The sequence below is a fragment of the Bufo bufo genome, chromosome 3, assembly GCF_905171765.1.
Source record: "Bufo bufo chromosome 3, aBufBuf1.1, whole genome shotgun sequence".
In the NCBI taxonomy this organism is placed as follows: Eukaryota; Metazoa; Chordata; class Amphibia; order Anura; family Bufonidae; genus Bufo; species Bufo bufo.
The window spans coordinates 527771235-527792683 of NC_053391.1; the positions used below are offsets into that span (position 1 = coordinate 527771235).

General features: G+C 42.1%; 1 protein-coding gene across 2 annotated transcripts in view; it reads right to left on the reverse strand.

Annotated features, from left to right (window-relative positions):
• TDRD3 (tudor domain containing 3) overlaps positions 1–21449 on the reverse strand; it is a 367839-nt gene that overhangs the window by 103319 nt on the left and 243071 nt on the right. For both annotated transcript variants that reach the window (XM_040425380.1, XM_040425379.1), the window contains exons 6-7: positions 5496–5567; positions 1907–2056 (exon numbers count right to left, since the gene is read on the reverse strand). In XM_040425380.1, the coding sequence (XP_040281314.1) occupies positions 1907–2056; positions 5496–5567 (222 nt within the window). The remainder of the gene's footprint in view (positions 1–1906; positions 2057–5495; positions 5568–21449) is intronic.

Here is a 21449-nt window from a genome sequence, read left to right on the forward strand (position 1 = left end):
AAGTGACTTGCATTATGAATTTTCAATCCACAGCATGTCCGTTTATGCTGAGGGGTAACATTTTTGCAACCTAGGAAGGTTGTATAGCGTTATTTACATTTTTGAAATAAACGAAAAGAAATAATACTGTGTTTTTTTATTTTTATAAATACTGTAGTCAAATACGTACCGTATTTGACTACAGTATTTATAAAAATAAAAAAATGAACAAACCTCACTAAATACAAGGAGCAATATGTTGTTTGGACTGAAGTAAAAATTACAAAGGCGTATAACAATTGTAAATGAAAAATGTAGCAGCAAGGGAAGGTATCATTAAATAATACATTTTGGTTAAATAAAATGTTTCATGTTTGTTTGTATTGTGAGTGACTATGACTATAGTCACAGGAGGATCAAGACTGGTGTATGGGAACACCAGTCATGATAAATGTCCTCCATAGATTATACATGGACTTGTAAATGGGAAGCTGGGTACCATTGGGGCTTTTGGTTGGGTATATATAATTGGTATATAGCATCTGACAGCTGCAGCCAAAGTAATACACCATGGAAAGGACAGAATGGCACTGGATCAGAGAGGACTTTGGAAGGTAATTTTTTTTATTATTATTATTATTATTCTACTAACAACATCACTGCTATTTGCCACATTAAAAAAAAAAACTTTAAAGCTCCTGTGGACCTAAAGTGTGTCTAATATATAAAAATAAAAAATTTCACCTGTGGTCCTGGCATTGCCCCAGTCCTGGCTATTTGGTCTCTGTAGGACCGAAAGTGCTTTAGTCCTGTAACTGCTGCGGTCAATCTCAAACCTCAGCTGTCACAACGGTCACATCAGTGATGTACCATTCAAGCAGATGTGACCACTGAGGCCTGTGACTGGCTGCAGCAGTCATGGAACCAAGCCACTTTCTAGTTCTGCAGGAACCTTAAAGGGCTTGGCCACTTTCTGGTTATTGTTGACCAATGTGTATATAAGATAATTATATGACACGTACTAATATAGCCTTTGTTGAAATTCCGCACCATTTTCTGTATTTTATAAGGTACACATATTTCATACTGTCCACACAGAGGTCCTGTCCATAAAATAGCTGTTGATGGAGGGTCATGTGACCAGGCAACTCCCCTCTATCCAAACACACTGCACTAAACTCCCAACAGAACAAATGCAGATGGCAGGGGCAATGTATCTGAATGGAGGAGACATCAAATGGAGGTGATTTGCCTGGTCACATGACCCTCCATCAGCAGCCATTTTATGGACAAGACCTCTGAGTGGACAGTACAATAGACTTTGTGTACCTTATAAAATATAGAAAATGGTGCAGAATTTCAAGAAAGGCTAAATTAGTAAGTGCCATATAATCATCTTATATACACTTTGGTCAACAGTAACGAGAAAGTGGCCAACTGGCACTTGTTTGGCAACTGTTTTTACCATGTTTTTTTACAAAGCTGCAAACAGATTTTTGACCCAATCTAAAGTGCATTCATACAGTATATAAAACATTCAAGACTACATTCAGGGTTGTTCTATGTAACTCTTTATCACTCTAAGTCACTGATAAAATGGAGCCTTCAATGAGAGAACTATAGGAAAATCACTAAGCAGCTCACTGATCACAGTGGGGTCTACACGTTCAGAATCAGCAACATAGAAGTAAAATTTTAGTTTATGCAAACTTTTCCATCCAGGACTATTGAACTTTGTCACAGTCATGAAGCAAACGCTGTAAGGCAAATATGCACGCTCATTTATAAAAACGGAACCGTGTAAGAGACAAAAGAACAGAGACAGAGAGTGCATAAACACATTAGGAATAATGGCGTTTCCGTGGAAAACATACTCATTCAATCCATTAGTCAAGGTGAACTACTCAAGTAAACAAGGGTCACAAACCTCTTTGCTTTTTGCTACTTCAGCAATGGCAGCAGTCCTTTGTTTTTCAAACTCATCATTCTCCCCCACAGATTTGGTGGCACTCGGAGCCTGCAGCGTCTTTCGGCTATCAAGTTCTCTGCTGTCAACTGAAGCAACAGATGCACAACGCTAAAGGGAGGAATGAAAGTTGGTCATCAGTGGTCAAGATTTATTCAGTAAATTAACTTACTGTGTGTGTGTACAATTGTATATATATTTATTTTACACACTTATAACGCTGACATATTCCACAGAATATGAGAGAGAGAGACACCACAAATATATTGGTGTGCTCTATAAATGCATTGTAAGATATGGGAATTTTGCATGCTTCATTGTCCAGATTGAACACTTCTTCATAAAGAAGATGTTTCAGTCCAGGCAGCTGATATCACATTCCTTGTCCAGTTTAGAAAAACCATCCCAAAATAGCCTGTTAGACCATTCTGAGTCCTCATAGAGGGTGGAAACATACTCTGGAGCAGGGGTCTCCAACCTGTGGCTTTCTAGTTGTTGTAAATCCAGGGGAAAGATTAGGAACTCAAAGTGGCCCTGCAAAAAACAAACAAACAAAAAAAAAAACGTAGAAGTGGCCCCATGTTGTATGCAGAGCCAAACTGGCAGATGGTGTGGCCAAGCCCAATAGCTGGGGTTTTTTGTGGGCCAATTTTATTGATACCATTTTGGAATATATAAACGGAAAATGCAAATGTGATCGCACACTACATCCAGCACTCTGCCCTCCATGCTGGACGAGACATTGGTTTATATTTTGGCCAAAGCATAGTAAGCCACTCACCGCGTCAAGGTTGTCTCATGAGTGGTCCCTAACTCTTGTTCCTACCTGTTCATGGGCCATGACAGCCACATAAAATCCAGGGAATGCAGGTCAGCATGCAAGCCAAGTACACTTTGCTTGTAACCCCGTCCGGTGCCATTACAGCTTTCATCGGATCCAGGGATGCAAGTACCAACATGCATGCTGAACCCACCATATACTTCTCCTGGAGCCAGATGGCTAATGGTAGGTTCTATACAAGCAGACTCAGTTTTATACTGACTTTAAAACCAGCCTCAAGGACAGATTAACTGGTCAGGTGTGCAATGACTCCAAGGAGATCGCCACGCCTCCAATATATACTACAAAGAAAAAAATAAGGGGTTGGGTCAGCACAACCTGCCTGTAGGTGCACATCACTATGGCGAAATACATATACAAACGGAAAATGCAAATGTGATCGCACACTACATCCAGCACTCTGCCCTCCATGCTGGATGAGACATTGGATTATATTTTGGCCAAAGCATAGTAAGCCACTCACCGCGTCAAGGTTGTCTCATGAGTGGTCCCTAACAATGTCTCATCCAGCATGGAGGGCAGAGTGCTGGATGTAGTGTGCGATCACATTTGCATTTTCCGTTTGTATATGTATTTCGCCATAGTGATGTGCACCTACAGGCAGGTTGTGCTGACCCAACCCCTTATTTTTTTCTTTGTAGTATATATTGGAGGCGTGGCGATCTCCTTGGAGTCATTGCACACCTGACCAGTTAATCTGTCCTTGAGGCTGGTTTTAAAGTCAGTATAAAACTGAGTCTGCTTGTATAGAACCTACCATTAGCCATTTGGCTCCAGGAGAAGTATATGGTGGGTTCAGCATGCATGTTGGTACTTGCATCCCTGGATCCGATGAAAGCTGTAATGGCACCGGACGGGGTTACAAGCAAAATGTACTTGGCTTGCATGCTGACCTGCATTCCCTGGATTTTATGTGGCTGTCATGGCCCATGAACAGGTAGGAACAAGAGTTAGGGACCACTCATGAGACAACCTTGACGCGGTGAGTGGCTTACTATGCTTTGGCCAAAATATAAACCAATGTCTCGTCCAGCATGGAGGGCAGAGTGCTGGATGTAGTGTGCGATCACATTTGCATTTTCCGTTTGTATATGTATTTCGCCATAGTGATGTGCACCTACAGGCAGGTTGTGCTGACCCAACCCCTCATTTTGGAATATGCCTTTTTGATCATTTTTTTATTCAGTTTTTGTTAGGAGATAAGGCAAAAAAAAACAAAAAACGGTAAATGCACAGTTTTGATTTTTTAGCCATTATGGAGTTCACTGTATGGAATAAATACGATTAATAGTACGAGCATGTTGTGGGTGACAATGATCTTTATTTTTCATTGATTATTTTAGTTATTGATATGTGGAAAGGGGCGGATTTGAATTTTACACATTTTTTAGTTTTCATAACCTATTTTCATTACTTTTCACTTATTTTAAGTCACCCAAGGGGACTTTAATGCTCCCATAGATATGTATAGTGGAGGTTGGGAAGGGGTTAAAATAAAAGTCATTCTCCATATAACTAGGGCCTTGAGCATTAGGCCTGTGCCCATATTGCGACCTGCAAACATTCCCTTTTTTTTCTTTAGGTGTTAGGCTAGGTTCACAACAGGCAAAAAACAATGTTTCCCTATGGGCATGGTTCTCATCTGAGCGTTTTACAGCGCGTATGAACGCGCTGTAAAACGCCCTACGCCCCAAGAAGTACAGGAGCTTCTTTGGGGCGTATTGTCGCGCGTATTGTGGCAGTTTTTCAGTGGATGCCTCTGTGGTCAATCACACAAACGCGCGTACTACTCCAAAATACTAAAACGCCCTATAAAAACGTGCTTATCGAATACGCTCAGGTGTGAACCCAGCCTTAGAGAAATCTAATGAAAGTTACGTTTTACCATAAGGGTCAGAAACAGGGTTTTCTTTAGCCTCTTGGCTATTAGTTTTTCTATTCATAAACCTCCACATTGAACTCCCAGCAGCAGATAGAAGCCTGCAGGGCATGTTGGGACTTTGGGTATGACACGAGCCTGACACTTCTCTCATGGTCTTGGCTCAGCAGAGGCTTCGTTCCTGCCATGCTTTCCCTTCATTAGTAGCCGGTAATGGCACGAGCGCCGTCCTTTTTCATAATAAAAGAAATGGCTGCTGCTGCTGTGTTGAGTGCGCGGGAGAAGGGGTGCGAGAGGAGCGGCCAAAGACACGACAGCCCACTGATACTGGCAAATCAGCAGCCTCCTCACTAATAACAATGCTCTGTAATGTACAGAGCTCTGTTATTGGATCTTTGAGGCACCAGCGGTATTGCTGTGACTGGCAGTGAAATTAGTGTGCGTATGCATATGCATTTTTAGGTAGTAAAACGGCCTGTACAGGCGTCTGTGACGCTTGTACAGGCATTACTGCGACCTCTGCGCAGACGCAAAATGCCGTACATGTATGGCTTTATGGGTTAAGACCATTCCTGGCCTGGTCATTAAGGGGTTAAGGTAAACCAGCCACTAACTACTGCATATACACAATCACTTGGTCTATGCCCATTGGCATGTGAATCCCTACCCAAAGAAAACAGCTACATGTAAACGCACTGTGATCTCATCTGTTTTATTTTTCTGAGAAGACATTTGGAAAACCTCTTGAACTGAACTTGTTCATTATTTCACAAGCAAAACAGTAGTATTTTTCCATTATACATATGAGAGACACATAAGCGCAATCCTACCTGTCCAAAAGGCACAAATGGTGGAGGACCTCCTTCAGTTCCAATATTGCTTCGACTGTGCTTTGATAAACTCTGTCCAAAAAATAGGAGAATAGGAAAAATTTACCAAAAAGCTACTATTCATGTAAAATAGAGCAGTAGAGCAAACTAAACATTTCTATAATATTTTCACGGACTTCCTGGACTCCTGTGAGTGAGATATTGCAGCTATCCGCAGTCACACCCAAACCAGGGATTTGGAAAGGGGTCTGGTCCGACTGACAAGAAATGTTTGTTCACAATAATTGCCCATCGCTGGGAAGAGAGGTGGGCAGCAATCATCCCATCTGTATGGGAATAAGGGATAGGTAGTGCGATGATTTGTCCCTATACCGATTCACTGTCTGCTGGCAGAAGATCCCTGTTTACACCAGGCAATCTGCTGCTGGCAAATTTTTGGTGCTGCATTTTTCATTCACCGGACGATCAGTGACACATTTACACAGAGCAAATATCAGTAATGACATTCCTAGGAACACTCCTTCACTATAACTTATACTGACCACGGCATCCTAAGGGGTGTACAGAGAGCGTAATCTCCATTCTCTTTCCCATTAGCCACCAAAATGCTATTGCTGGGTCTCGATTGTTGCCATGGCAGCCAGAGACCTTAAAAAGGCCTCCAGGTGTGCCACGTACGGAAGCCTACCAGAGGCAGGGTCTGATTAGGCAAAATGTCAGAATAAAATTGACAGTACAATACACTTAAAAATAAAAGTGAAAAAAGTAATAATAAAAAAAAAAATGTCAAGTAAAAAAACTCCTACAATGGGGACAAAACGGAACAAACCGGAATGGAGTGCATCAGAATGCATTCTGTTCCAGTTTGCTGCGTTCCAAATGCAGCGTTTTTGTGTCCGGCATGGAAAACTGAAGAAGCCGGATCCGGCACCAAAAACCATGTCAATTAATGGTACCAGATCTGGTGCCCATTGACTTACAAAAGTTTTAGTGCCGGATCTGGTTTCTTCATTTTCGATAAAAATACAACCGGATCCGTTCTGAACAGATGCAGCTGGTTGTATTATTATAACAGAAGTGTTTTGCTGTAGTTTTGAGAACCCCTGCCGGATCTCACAACCGTACAACAAAAACGCAGATATGAAAGTAGCCATATTTGGTATCACCGCATTTGTAATTACCCCATCTATAAAAGAATCATGTAATCATGACATCAAATTGTCGTATATACCACAGAGTGATACCAATAAAAACTATAGCCTGTCCCGCAAAACCAAGCCCTCACACAGCTATGTTGACGGAAAAAATATTCTAAGTCTTAGCTGTGGCAATGCAAGGAAATTTTTTTTAATAAACATTTGATTTTAGGATGAAAAAGTAGCAAAACATGAAATAAACAGATATAAACCTGCATCACCATAATTATATCAGCCTGCAGAATAAAGTTATCATATCCTATATACACTCACCTAAAGAATTATTAGGAACACCATACTAATACAGTGTTGGACCCCCTTTTGCCTTCAGAACTGCCTTAATTCTACGTGGCATTGATTCAACAAGGTGTTGATAGCATTCTTTAGAAATGTTGGCCCATATTGAAAGGATAGCATCTTGCAGTTGATGGAGATTTGAGGGATGCACATCCAGGGCACGAAGCTCCTGTTCCACCACATCCCAAAGATGCTCTATTGGGTTGAGATCTGGTGACTGTGGGGGCCATTTTAGTTCAGTGAACTCATTGTCATGTTCAAGAAACCAATTTGAAATGATTCGAGCTTTGTGACATGGTGCATTATCCTGCTGGAAGTAGCCATCAGAGGATGGATACATGTTCTCATTCTGTTTACGCCAAATTCGGACTCTACCATTTGAATGTCTCAACAGAAATCTAGACTCATCAGACCAGGCAACATTTTTCCAGTCTTCAACAGTCCAATTTTGGTGAGCTCGTGCAAATTGTAGCCTCTTTTTCCTATTTGTAGTGGAGATGAGTGGTACCCGGTGGGGTCTTCTGCTGTTGTAGCCCATCCGCCTCAAGGTTGTGCGTGTTGTCGCTTCACAAATGCTTTGCTGCATACCTCGGTTGTAACAAGTGGTTATTTCAGTCAACGTTGCTCTTCTATCAGCTTGAATCAGTCGGCCCATTCTCCTCTGACCTCTAGCATCCACATGGTATTTTTGCCGACAGGACTGCCGCATACTGGATGTTTTTCTCTTTTCACACCATTCTTTGTAAACCCTAGAAATGGTTGTGCGTGAAAATCCCAGTAAATGAGCAGATTGTGAAATACTCTGACCGGCCCGTCTGGCACCAACAACCATGCCACGCTCAAAATTGCTTAAATCACCTTTCTTTCCCATTCTGACATTCAGTTTAGAGTTCAGAAGATTGTCTTGACCAGGACCACACCCCTAAATGCATTGAAGCAACTGCCATGTGATTGGTTGACTAGATAATTGCATTAATGAGAAATAGAACAGGTGTTCCTAATAATTCTTTAGGTGAGTGTATACAGTATGGTGAACCTCATAAAAAAAATTAAATAAAAAAGATGGTATACAGAGCAATCAAAAAGCCAAATGTACCCAAAAGTAGTACCAATAGAAACAGCTTGTCAAGCACAAAAAAAAGCTCAGTCAACAAAAACATTTTTCCATCTCTGATTTTTTTTATAGATGAAAACACAAAACATAGCTTCCCAAATTTGCCGCTAACAAACTACAATATGTAAAAATAAATGTCAGAATCGCTTGGATACGTAGAAGCGTTACAAAGGTATTACCACATAAAGTGATACATGTCAGATTAGAAAAATGGAGTTGCGAATTAAAAATGGGCTTCGTCCTTAATTTGTTAAATACTCATTCGGCGAATCTTGGCCACTTACTGCTATTACTTTTTGGTACTACCTAGAAATCTGCATGCTGTAAATACTAAAATCATGACTGCATGGTCCACAGAACTAATGTCTAATTGGAACTGTTTTCACTAATGTTAAACTTTAAATCATAGCTCCAGTGAAAAATTTAAATTCATAGTGCTTTCAGACTTATGCCTTATATCTTTCTAAAGCCTTTTCCTTTGAAGAATGGTGTTCTGTGCTGCAGACATTTTATTTTTGCTAATTCACTAAAAAGAAGTTGATAAATGGTAGTTGCCACTTGCCAGTTATGTTACAACTACTGTATAGTGAAACTCCAGGACAGTAACATTTTCTACAAGGATGCAAGCACAAATGAACTCTTGCCACTCCTCCACTTCCACTCTTTCCGGTTATATCACAGGGCATCACACTGCTCGAAGGCTGCTGTAATCACAGGACATTCAAGCTCACACCACAAACACACAGACTGCTTGTAAATCCTTGTTTGGGTAAGAAATAATTTTTGTCTGATCTCTCTATATCTAACCTATTCCATGTCAGTAGATGAGCAGGGAGAAAGTAAAGGGCTGCAGAAAAGCAAGTCACCTCTTACGTCTTACATACTGAAATGAATCATGGAGCCTGTACATAAATGGAGCTAAAAACAGCATGGAGAACTATTTTTATTATTCTAGATTAGGGAAAAACTACTGTTTAAAAGGAATCTGTTATTGATTTTATGCTGCCCTAAGTAGCGACAAAATAGTTATTTCAGAATTATGTCTGAATGTGTTGTACTTTTGGTGAAATTTACTACAGATCGAAATTTTGAAAGACTGTCATTTGCTGTGGTTGAAATTTGAATGGGGTTTTCTATATGAAGACAAAAGCATATAATAAAAAGGAAGAAAAACGCATAAAATCAAACTAGGCAATACAAGCAGGTATAATCTTAGACCAGACACAGAAGAGCCAGTTCAAACTCGTGTGACAGTTTCTCTTCTGAACTCTGCTCCTCTGTCGGTGCAATTCAATAGATTCCAGGTCTCGCAGGGACCCACAGCATTATAAATCATTGTAAGGGCTCATTCACACGAATGTATTTTTTATCCGCATCCAATCCGCATTTTCTGCAGGTGGGATGCGGGCCCATTCACTTCAGTGGGACCACAAAAGATGCGAACAGCACACCGCGTGTCCGTTCCTTGGCACCCACAAAACAGGCTACAGTCATATGCATGAGCCCTAATGCTGTTCAATCCTGTCAGAAGAGCAGAGTTCAGAGTGGGACCTCACACTGCCCCACGCAGGGAGCTTCGCGCATTGAACTTGCTCGTCTGTGTCTGGCCTTAAGCACATCCATTTCGAAAGCTAATTATGATCACTAGTTTCAAGCCCTCTTTTGTTGTTTGGATTTGAGGCCCATGGAAATGTGGGATATTAAATTTGCAGCTGTCATGAATCCTTTAGATTGCTCCATTTATGCTGAAATAAAAAACTAGTACATTATAATTTTCCTGTACACATATTTGAGTGACTTCTGGTAGGTGCAATAGCTGAATCAAACATGAGATTACTATGCACAGCTGAAAATACTATACAAGCCATTACTGAACCCACTTTGCAGATTATCTGAGCCTCCAGCCGAAGTGACAAGCCTATTTTATAGAAACGAAGGAAGCAGCAAAATAAATTGCAGCTCGCAATAGACATATATTAAACTTTGGTGAAGTATTTCTAGTAATTTACCGGTAAATGCAATATAAGAAGATCATATTGGAAATGAGTCAGACAATATATAGAAGACGCATTTTGAGATTTAGTGAGATATCAGATTTAGAATGGCTTGTCCTGCCTTGCTATATTAGTAACCTTCGCTTCTTGTTAGCGATGTGACATGCATGCAAAAGCCTGAATGAATAGAGCCATAAACTGGGTGAAATAGAGGCAGTGGCTGCAGCAAGAGACGGACATTAGTTCTTTGAACTGCATTAAATGTATATTTATCTGTCTCCGTTCAGATGACACACACACAGCAGATAACCACTCTCGTGTCACAGTCAGCTTTTTAACTGAATTTAATGTGTGAAATGCGTCTGTTTATAATATATGCTGTACAAGAATGATATTTAAAAATCATTTCAAATGAGAATTTTTTACATTCCATTTCTGTAACATCTAAAGGAAAACACATCCAAAGGGAAAATCTAGTTTATGTAAAAAGTCACGTAAAGGCATTTTTACGTTTACAATTTTGTAAATGCCCCCCAAAGAATAAGGGACCTCATAATTCTTTTGCTTTGCAGCAGCAAATTTATGTGCTTCCTGAAGGTGTCCACCCGTGTAGCTGTAGTCTTATTCCGTGCTAGGTGGCATCACTGTGAGCATTACCTCTGTATTGTGACATCACGCGGCAGACAGTACTAAAATGCTCTACTCGACCTACATTATCCAGTGCTGTCCCTGATGAATCACAACAGTATTTAAATGACGAAACGCGTAGGAAAGGCCGATGTAACGTGAGTAATAATTATGACAAGTCAGTCAGCAAATCTTTCTGCCTCTCTTTAGTCTTTCTTTTTCAATCATTTCTCCTCTTTCATCCCAGCTAGAAGAAAGGCAAGACACGATGTATGACCAAGTGCAGTTTAATGGCTTCAATGGGAGCAGCTTTGCGGTAACACAACGGATGGAGCAGTTCCAGGGCTGGAGCTACTGCAGAACAGCATATTGGCAGGGGTGCAGGGTGTCGGACCACCGCCAATCAGATAGTGATGGCCTATCCTGAAAATAGACCATCACTTGTAAATAGCTGTTAACCTCTATAACAGTACACCCTCTGTGGTATAAACAGTGAAGCCAATTCAAATAGGGGAAAGAAATGCACCAGTAGATCAGTGAATGTGTTTAATATCCATGTACTGAGATGTCCGCGTGCTTATTACCCCAAGGACTTTTTCCAAAGCTTTTTCTTCTGGAGTGGCATCAGTATCATTTTCACATTACATATGTCACGTACGTTGTATCTAAAAACATCCAAAATGAAAAAGTAGCAGAAAACTATCAATCTAGAACAGGGGACGGCAACCTTTTATGTACGGACTGCCGGAAAACAAAAAAAATCTAAGCTGAAGCGCTCACTGTGCTATGCCATACAAAGTCATAGAACACAAACCAGGGATTTAATAGCAACATCCCAAAATTCTCAACCATGCCTGACTTGCACAGTTTAAAGACACTTCCAACTTTTTAGAAAAATGCTCATTATGAATCTGCCTAAGGGACCAATTTATGGGGGACCCCCCCACCAACCACTTAGGCCCCTTTCATAGAAGCGACTATTCTGCACGGGTGCAATGCGTGATGCAAACGCATTGTGCTCGCACTGAATCTGGACCCATTAATTTCAATGGGTCTGTGTACATAAGCGTTTTTTTTTTTTCACGCATCAACTCTGCGTTGCGTGAAAATCGCATTGCACCCGCAAGCAAGTGCGGATGAGATGCGTTTTTCACGGCTGTGGGCTAGAGATGTTGTTTGTAAACATTCAGTTTTCTATCACGCATGTGAAAAAACGCATCAATGCGCATTTTCACCCGCGCGATAAAAAACTGAACTGAAAGAACTTGTTGCAAAATTGCGTATTTTTCACCGAACGCATCTGCAACGCATCCGGACCGAATCCACTCAAGCTCATCTGCAAGGGGCCTTACTGACAGTGGGGGAGTGCAGTCCTCACTTATTTTAACTGACTGTGGGCTGCCGTCCCCCACCACTGTCTGCCATACACTGATGCCCCATATACTGGTCACCCCCACAATAATAACAATCAGAGCTCACCCCTATGCACCAATCTTATACAGATCCCACCCTCAACACACCAGAGTAATCACCTTCATACTTACCATCCCCACCATAAGCCCCAAAGTAGTCAAAGATCTTGTTCCCCATTCCCCCAGAAATTTTCAGGCTCACCACTTTCCTCCAATTCCCTTAAAGAAGTCAGAAAGCTGGTTGCCCATCATCATCAGCCCCTAATCCCCCCAGAAATCACATTCAGGTCACCATTCTTCTGCCACCACCCCCCCCCTTCCCCCTAAGAATCACATGCAGGCTCACCATCCCCTCCACCTCCAAGCAGTCACAAAGCTTGCTCCCTTCATCCCCTGGCAATCATATGCAGGCTCACTAGCCCCCCCCCCCCCCCCCCAAAGTAGTCACAAAGTTGGTTCTTCTTCATCCACCCCAAACTAGTCACATTGCCACGTTCCCCCATTTTCCCAAGTTCACATCCTCCCCCTACCTGCAAACTAGTCACACTGATCGTTCCCCATTTCAACCATCCGCTACGCCCAAACTAGTCACCAAGCTCGTTCCCCCATTTTCACAAGTTCACTATCCTCTCCCCCACCCCTGAACTTGTCCTAGTGCTCAATAGGATTTCAGCATGACCTTTTGTGGAGAGGGGAGTTGGGCATCTAAATCAATTTTAGGGGTCAGGGGTCTAAATAGATTTTTGGATCTGTCTGGGGCGTTATTTCAGTTTGGATTTGTGTCGGGCCTTATAATTTATTAAGGGATGTGAAATAATTTAGGGATTCCCCACTCCCAAACTAGTCACAGTGCTTGTTCTCCCATCTCACCAGCCTCCCTGCACCCTCAGCTAGTCACAGTGCTCGTTCTTCCATTTCATCTTCCTCCCCCACCCCCAAACTAGTCAAACAACTAATTTCCCTATGTGCTCTAGCTCACCATGCTCTAACCATCCCCCGTCCATTCACATACCTTTCTGTGGCAGATCTGATGAGGAGCATCGCAGCAGGAGCAGTGAGGTAGCAGGCAGCAGCGTAGCAGAGTTCCACACTCTGCTATCGTTCCTCTGTGCAGGCCAGTCGGGAAGTGTGAGGGGCGAGCCTATCAGACGCGTTGCATGTGATGCATCTGAAGGTTTTTTAATTAAGATGCCAGCACAGTGGTAACAAATGGCGACAAGACTGAAAAGTCTTGCAATCGGTTGGTGACAGCTTGCGTGCCAGCAGAATGCGGTCTGCGTGCCACAGATTGCAGACTCCTGATCTAGGAGGTTCTGAAACTATCAAGTCACAGCCTGTGCTACTATCAAAACATGTAAATGAATTAGGCTACTTTCACAATAGCGTTTTTACTGGATCCAGCAGGGTATAGCAAGAACGCTTCCGTTACTAATAATACAACCGGCTGCATCTGTTATGAACGGATCCGGTTGTATCTTTCACATACCCAAGACGGATCCGTCATGAACTCCATTGAAAGTCAATGGGGGACGGATCAATTTTCTATTGTGTCAGAGAAAACGGATCTGTCCCCATTGACTTGCATCGTTTGGCGACGCATCCCAGGACTGAAAGCAAACTGCAGCATGCATTCTTTTCAGTTATGTTTTGTCCTCATTGACAATGAATGAGGACAAAACTGAAGCGTTTTTTTCTGGTATTGAGACCCTATGACGGATCTCAATACTGGAAAATATAAACGCTAGTGTGAAAGTAGCCTTAAACAGTGCTGTATGGAGTCATTTTCCAAAATCACTCCAAGAGGTCTTACTAGCACCCGGGACAGTCAGTGGTCAAAATGAGTCAAAGTGATTATCTAAGACAACATAGGCCAAAATATAACAAAAATCATCATATCACACATGTGATGGTCTGGAGATGCCCCAGGACCTAGACAACTTGCCATTATCAAAAGAAAAAATAACTAGAAAATGCTAATAAATGTCCCGTCATTTGCCCAAAAGCTAAAGTAAAGTTGGGCTATGCAACAGGGATCTAATCTAAACCTAACCAACCAAGAGTAGAACCCAAGGGTACAGAAGAAACAAAATGGAACGATACACACATCATTTCTTGACTAGAGCTACAGTGAGGCCGCAGCAAGGCTATATACCAGGGTGCCTGAAATAAAGAATTCTGCAAAGAATAATGGACTAAAAATCGTGAACAGAAACGTACAGAATTGGTGCTTGTTGACAATTATTGCAACAACTGTATCATGTTGTCAACATAGGCTTCAAGACAGCTCCATAACCCTATCTAAATGTTTTTAGGGCATGTTTTCAAATTACTGTTGTGTTGTTTTTTAAAATCATATTAAAATCACAAAAGTGTATTACTACAGGTGATGGGGGTCTGACACCCTTCAAACAGCAGAAAAATCCAGCTTCCCAAGAAAAGTGATAATCTTTAATACATACGTGCCTTAGAAGCAGACCTACAATACATACATGTCTACGCGTTTTGGATCACAAAAAATGTGGACACTTACTCATGACTCATCACTGTGACTCCAGGATTGCTAAATTTTTGCATCTGCAGTGTCCGCTAGAGGCAAATCTTACACCAATTAGTAGGCAATTTGAATAGCATAACCATTGTGACACAAAGTGAGCAGAACTCTACATAAATAGCATCCGTTGAGATAACAACTGCTACATCTCTATGGGTCAGGAGGATTTCCCGACATATACCTCTGACGGATGCCACTGTATACGTCTACAGGCATCAGACACCCATAGGCCCTTAATAGCCCAGCGGTGCCGGCGCCGCTGCCCCTATCCGTGGGCGCGGGCTCCCTCTTTTTCCTCCTGCTGCCATGCTGACAAATGCGGGCAGCAGGTAGCTTAGCTATGCTGTGTTCCATGCCGGAGTTTCCTTCCTGCTGGAGACTTGTACTGGTGTTCGAGCTTGCACAGGTGTGTCTCTCTCCACCTATGAAGCAGCACATACACGCGCTGTCTCACCAGCCTATGGCTGGATTGCAGCAGGTATTTAAAGACGCTTCATACCACAGGAAGATGCCTGAGCAACTCATGGTTTTAGCTTGTCTATCTCCAAGTGCTAAGGTGTCTCTCTTGTCTGCTTCTCTGTGTACCATAACTTGCTTATTGAACTCCTGGACTTTGCCTGTTTGCCGCCTGCCGGACTTCGTTTATGGACTTTGTTTGTTTACCGCCTGCCTCAGACTTCGCTTACTGACTTTGATTGATTGTCGCCTGTCAAGACCCGGAAACTCCTGGCCACGCAAGTCCCCTCGCTGCTTGCACCGAGTACTCTGACCCCCTGACACTGACTCGGGGACTGCTGTGGAGTAGCCCCTGGCAACTACCCTAACATCCCAAGCCTATCCTCACCATCAGAGGCTCTAGTGAAGACCAGGTAGTGGCTTAGTTACGCCCCTCCAGAGTGTACCCAGTCAGTGGCGCAGTGGGTTCACACCCGCTTGCATAACAGCCCTCATGTTAAAGCAAAGGCAGATTGTACTGCAAAATGCTGGCTGAAGGGTAAGTTTAAAGTATACAGTTGTTCTTAGAAAAAACTGCATATATACACTTTGAAGTTTTCCCAGCACATACAGCAAAAGTAGTGTGAAGACAACGTAACTCTGACAAATGAGCTTCAATCATTAACTGTTGAGCCATTTTATGAAAGGTCTGCAAGCAGGGCTGTTTTATATAGATGAGCTTTACCATTTGTATATTAATTCTTTAGGCTACTTTCCCACTAGCGTTTTTGCTGGATCCGGCAGGGTTCAGCAAAAACGCTTCAGTTACTGATAATACAACCATCTGCATCCGTTATGAATGGATTCGGTTGAATTATCTTTAGCATAGCCAAGACGGATCCGCCATGAACTCAATTGAAAGTCAATGTGGGACGGATCTGTTTTCTATCGTGTCAGATTGTGTCAGAGAAAACAGATCCGTCCCCATTGACTTGCATTGTGGGTCATGACGGATCCATCTTGCTCCGCATCCCAGGACGGAAAGCAAACCGCAGCCTGCGGAAGCGCTATTTTTCCAGTATTGAGACCCTATGACGGATCTCAATGCCGGAAAATATTAACGCTAGTGTGAAAGTAGCCCAACATGATTATGCTTCTTCCTTTAGAATCTGCACTTACGCACAGGAATTTAAGGTTATAGGAACAAGTAACAGTTTATACTATTAACCTGCCTTGTCATCAGCAAAAACCATTCGTGCCTTTCCCCCAGAAAGGCCATATCGTATAATGAAAATGTCCACTGATAAAGCATCATGGAGGCTCAGAAGACTGAAGCCTGTGCCAGGCTTTATATGCTTAATAGGTTCACCTGTCAAGTTAGAGGGTTTCTGCCATTAATATAAATGTATTCCGCCCAACAGATAATCGCTGTAATCTCACTTTCCCAAAATACCACCATTTATCAAAACTGCCTTATTCTAAAGTTCCTACCCTACCATTGCACCCTGCGGCAAATCTTTGTTGATACTCAGTTTCAGTAGGTTACATCCTTCATTGAAGCCTTGTAATGTAGGAGGCACAAGCATTACTGGTAAGAACAAGGGGCGTGGTTAGTGTCACATGTCCTGCTGATGTCGCGACACATCTCACTGCCCTAAAGCATGATGGGACAGCTGTCACGTGACAAACCAGGCAGGAGTGTGGGTGATAAGAGAAAACTGCAAATGAGGTAAATAAAAAATGGCGCCATTTTATTGCATCTATAGCGGGAAGCTGGAAAACATTGTGGTATAATAAAAAAAAAATTAAAAAATCTGCAATAGGTTTGTGGGTTTAATTTTTAGGCCCCTTTCACACGGGCGTTGCGGGAAAATGTGCGGGTGCGTTGCGGGAACACCCGCGATTTTTCCGCACGAGTGCAAAACATTGTAATGCGTTTTGCACTCGCGTGAGAAAAATTGTGCGTGTTTGGTACCCAAACCCGAACTTCTTCACAGAAGATAATAGAAATAATAGCATTCTGAATACAGAATGCATAGTAAAACATCGCTGGAGGGGTTAAAAAAATAAAATATTTTTTTTATCTCACCTTAGTCCACTTGTTCGCGGCCTCTGTGCAGCAACAGGACCTTTGGTGACGTCATTCCGGTCATCACATGATCCATCACCATGGTAAAAGATCATGTGATGACCGGAATGATGTCACCAAAGGTCCTGTTGCTGCACAGAGATCAGATGAAGCCAGAAGGAGATGCCGGGCCGCGAACAAGTGGATTAAGGCGAGTTAAATTTTTAGAATTTTTTTTTTAACCCCTCCAACGATGTTTTACTATGCATTCTGTATTCAGAATGCTATTGTTTTCCCTTATAACCATGTTATAAGGGAAAATAATAATGATCGGGTCTCCATCGACTTGTGCGTTGCGGTTTTAACGCAACGCACAAGTGATGCGTGAAAATCACAGCTCATGTGAACAGCCCCATAGAAATGAATGGGTCGGTATTCAGTGCGGGTGCAATGCGTTCACCTCCTGCATCGCATCCGCGCGGAATACTCGCCCGTGTGAAAGGGGCCTTACAGGTTCCCTATGCGGTAAAACAGACAGGTCATCTTTATTCAGCGCGTCAGTTTGATTAAAGTGATACCACATTTGTATAGTTTTCTCTGTGTTTTAATACTTTAAAAAAAAAATTTGGAAAAAAAAACTCGCCGGTATTTTATTTTGTTCTTTTTTATATTTTTAATAATAAATATCACCAGATAAACATTGAGTGCTGTTTTTGCAACTGATTGGCGATCTATAGTTTTTATTGACACCATGGAGTATGACTTTTTGTGTACATTTTTTTTTTGGGGGGGGGGTTAAGTAACGAAAAAATGGCTGATTGGCCATTTATTTTTTTATTTTTTTCGCTGAGTCCACCGTATGAGATAAATACATTTATGTTCTAATAGTAGGAGCATTTTGAGACCTGTCTATGCCAATTATCTTTATTTTTTATTGTTTATTTTTAATATAGGGACAGGCAGGTGATTTGAATTCTTACATTTTTTTTATATTTTTAACGACTTCTTTGACTTTTTATTTTTACATTAATTTTAAATCCTTCTAAGGGACTTCTGATCGCTTCTCACATAGACTGCAATGAATTCTATGGATTCACTATGTTCCTATGGAACAATGCTGTGGCAGGCCTTCAGAGGGCACAAGGCTGCCATAGCAACTTACGGTAACTGCTCCCTCGATCTTGGTGCAGGGAAGCCGTTCAGGCTGTGGAAGCGCATTGCTCCTGTATGCTTTGTATGCTATTACAAATGACCACGGCAACATTACGTAAATTTCAGTGATCGATGTTACTACTAATCATGGTCATTGCCTCTAGATGTCTGCTGTGTAAAACATCAGGCATCTGGTAGCTACATCACCTGCTCAACTTCTGAGCGGTCACCATGTTTAAACCCTAAACTTCCACTGTACATGTAAGGCAGTTGTCCTTTAAGGAGTTAAGTCTCGTTCACATTTCCGTGTCAGTGTCACATCCGTGAAAAAAGCGTACGTGATTGATCCGTGAAGGATCTGTGGTTGGTCCGTGTGTCTGTTTTTACCATCCGTAATTCACTGATGTTCCTCAGCTCAAAAATATTTTCCAAAAAATCTCCTATCAGTCTTCAGTGTAAAAGGTACACAACATGGATGTGTGTCAGTGATTTTCAATGGGTGTGCTTGGTCCGCACTACGGATCAAAGTAGTGCATGTCCCCGTGATTTTTTTACTGACCCACGGTCAGCAACAAAAATACTAAAATGTGAACAGAAACAGAAACAGCGAGGCTATGAGCTGAGCGCTGCGATTGGCCAGCGCTACAGCATAGGAGAAGGAGACCGCGGCAGGTTCCCCTGGGTGGAGCCTAACTATGAACATACCGGAGGCTATAACCGGAGAACGAAGCAGCGCCCGGGGATAACAGTAAGTGCAGGGGGATCCCTGGGCGCCGCTCTACACGTCTATATAGTCAGTTTAGATACTTTATCCTGGTGAAAGGTCCTCTTTAAATAAAGTTACAGGACCTTTGATGACGTCACTCCGGTCATCACATGGTACGTCACATGATCTTTTACCATGGTGATGGATCATGTGATGACCGGAGTGAAGTCATCAAAGGTCCTGTAACTGTATTTAATGCCCACCACAGGTCCTATTCAACAAAGGAGAAAGAAGGAGATGCCGGGCCGCGAGCAAGTGGACTAAGGTGAGTTAAATTATTATTTATTTATTTTTAACCCGTCCAGCGCTGTTTTACTTACATTCTGTATTCAGAATGATATTATTTTCCCTTATAACCATGTTATAAGGGAAAATAATACAATCTACAGAACACTGATCCCAAGCCCGAACTTCTGTGAAGAAGTTCGGGTTTGGGTACCAAACATGCGCGATTTTTCTCACGCGCGTGCAAAGCGCATTACAATGTTTTGCACTCGCGCTGAAAAATCGCGGGTGTTCCCGCAACGCACCCGCACATTTTCCCGCAATGCCCGTGTGAAACCAGCCTAAGAGGTTGCTCATTTGAGTAATATAATTGACCTATCAGGACAGGTCATCAATATCGAATCAACAGGTATCAGACTCCAGGCACCCCTGCTGATCAGCTGTTTCAGAGTAAATAACACTTGAAGACAGCACCAGCACCCAGTACTTATTCCACGATGCAAGGCTTACAGTAGACAGGCTCATTTCCACACAATCTGCAGAAAAAATTAAATAAAAAATATATATATACAGTACAGACCAAAAGTTTGGACACACCTTCTCATTCAAAGAGTTTTCTTTATTTTCATGACTATGAAGGCATCAAAACTATGAATGAACACATGTGGAATTATATACATAATGGGAAACTGAAAATATGTCATATTTTAGGTTCTTCAAAGTAGCCACCTTTTGCTTTGATTACTGCTTTGCACACTCTTGGCATTCTCTTGATAAGCTTCAAGAGGTAGTCACCTGAAATGGTCTTCCAACAGTCTTGAAGGAGTTCCCAGAGATGCTTAGCACTTGTTGGCCCTTTTGCCTTCACTCTGCGGTCCAGCTCACCCCAAACCATCTCGACTGGGTACAGGTCCGGTGACTGTGGAGGCCAGGTCATCTGGCGCAGCACCCCATCACTCTCCTTCATGGTCAAATAGCCCTTACTTTCAAAGTTTTCCCAATTTTTCGGCTGACTGACTGACCTTCATTTCTTAAAGTAATGATGGCCACTCGTTTTTCTTTACTTTGTATTATGGCAAGAAAAAAGCAGCTAACAGTCTATTCAGTAGGACTATCAGCTGTGTATCCACCTGACTTCTCCTCAACGCAACTGATGGTCCCAACCCCATTTATAAGGCAAGAAATCCCACTTATTAAACCTGACAGGGCACACCTGTGAAGTGAAAAACATTTCTGGGGACTACCTCTTGAAGCTCATCAAGAGAATGCCAAGAGTGTGCAAAGCAGTAATCAAAGCAAAGGGTGGCTACTTTGAAGAACCTAGAATATGACATATTTTCAGTTGTTTTACACTTGTTTGTTATGTATATAATTCCACATGTGTTAATTCATAGTTTTGATGCCTTCAGTGTGAATCTACAATTTTCATAGTCATGAAAATAAAGAAAACTCTTTGAATGAGAAGGTGTGTCCAAACTTTTGGTCTGTACTGTGTATATATATTTATATATATATATATATATATATATACATACACTGCTCAAAAAAATAAAGGGAACACAAAAATAACACATCCTAGATCTGAATTAATTAAATGTTATTCTGAAATACTTTGTTCTTTACATAGTTGAATGTGCCGACAACAAAATCACACAAAAATTTAAAAATAGAAATCAAATTTTTCAACCCATGGAGGTCTGGATTTGGAGTCACCCTCAAAATTTAAGTGGAAAAACACACTACAGGCTGATCCAACTTTGATGTAATGTCCTTAAAACAAGTCAATATGAGGCTCAGTAGTGTGTGTCGCCTCCACGTGCCTGTATGACCTCCCTACAACGCCTGTGCATGCTCCTGATGAGGTGGCGGACGGTCTCCTGAGGGATCTCCTCCCAGACCTGGACTAAAGCATCTGCCAACTCCTGGACAGTCTGTGGTGCAACGTGACGTTGGTGGATAGAGCGAGACATGATGTCCCAGATGTGCTCAATTGGATTCAGGTCTGGGGAACGGGCGGGCCAGTCCATAGCATCAATGCCTTCGTCTTGCAGGAACTGCTGACACACTCCAGCCACATGAGGTCTAGCATTGTCTTGCATTAGGAGGAACCCAGGGCC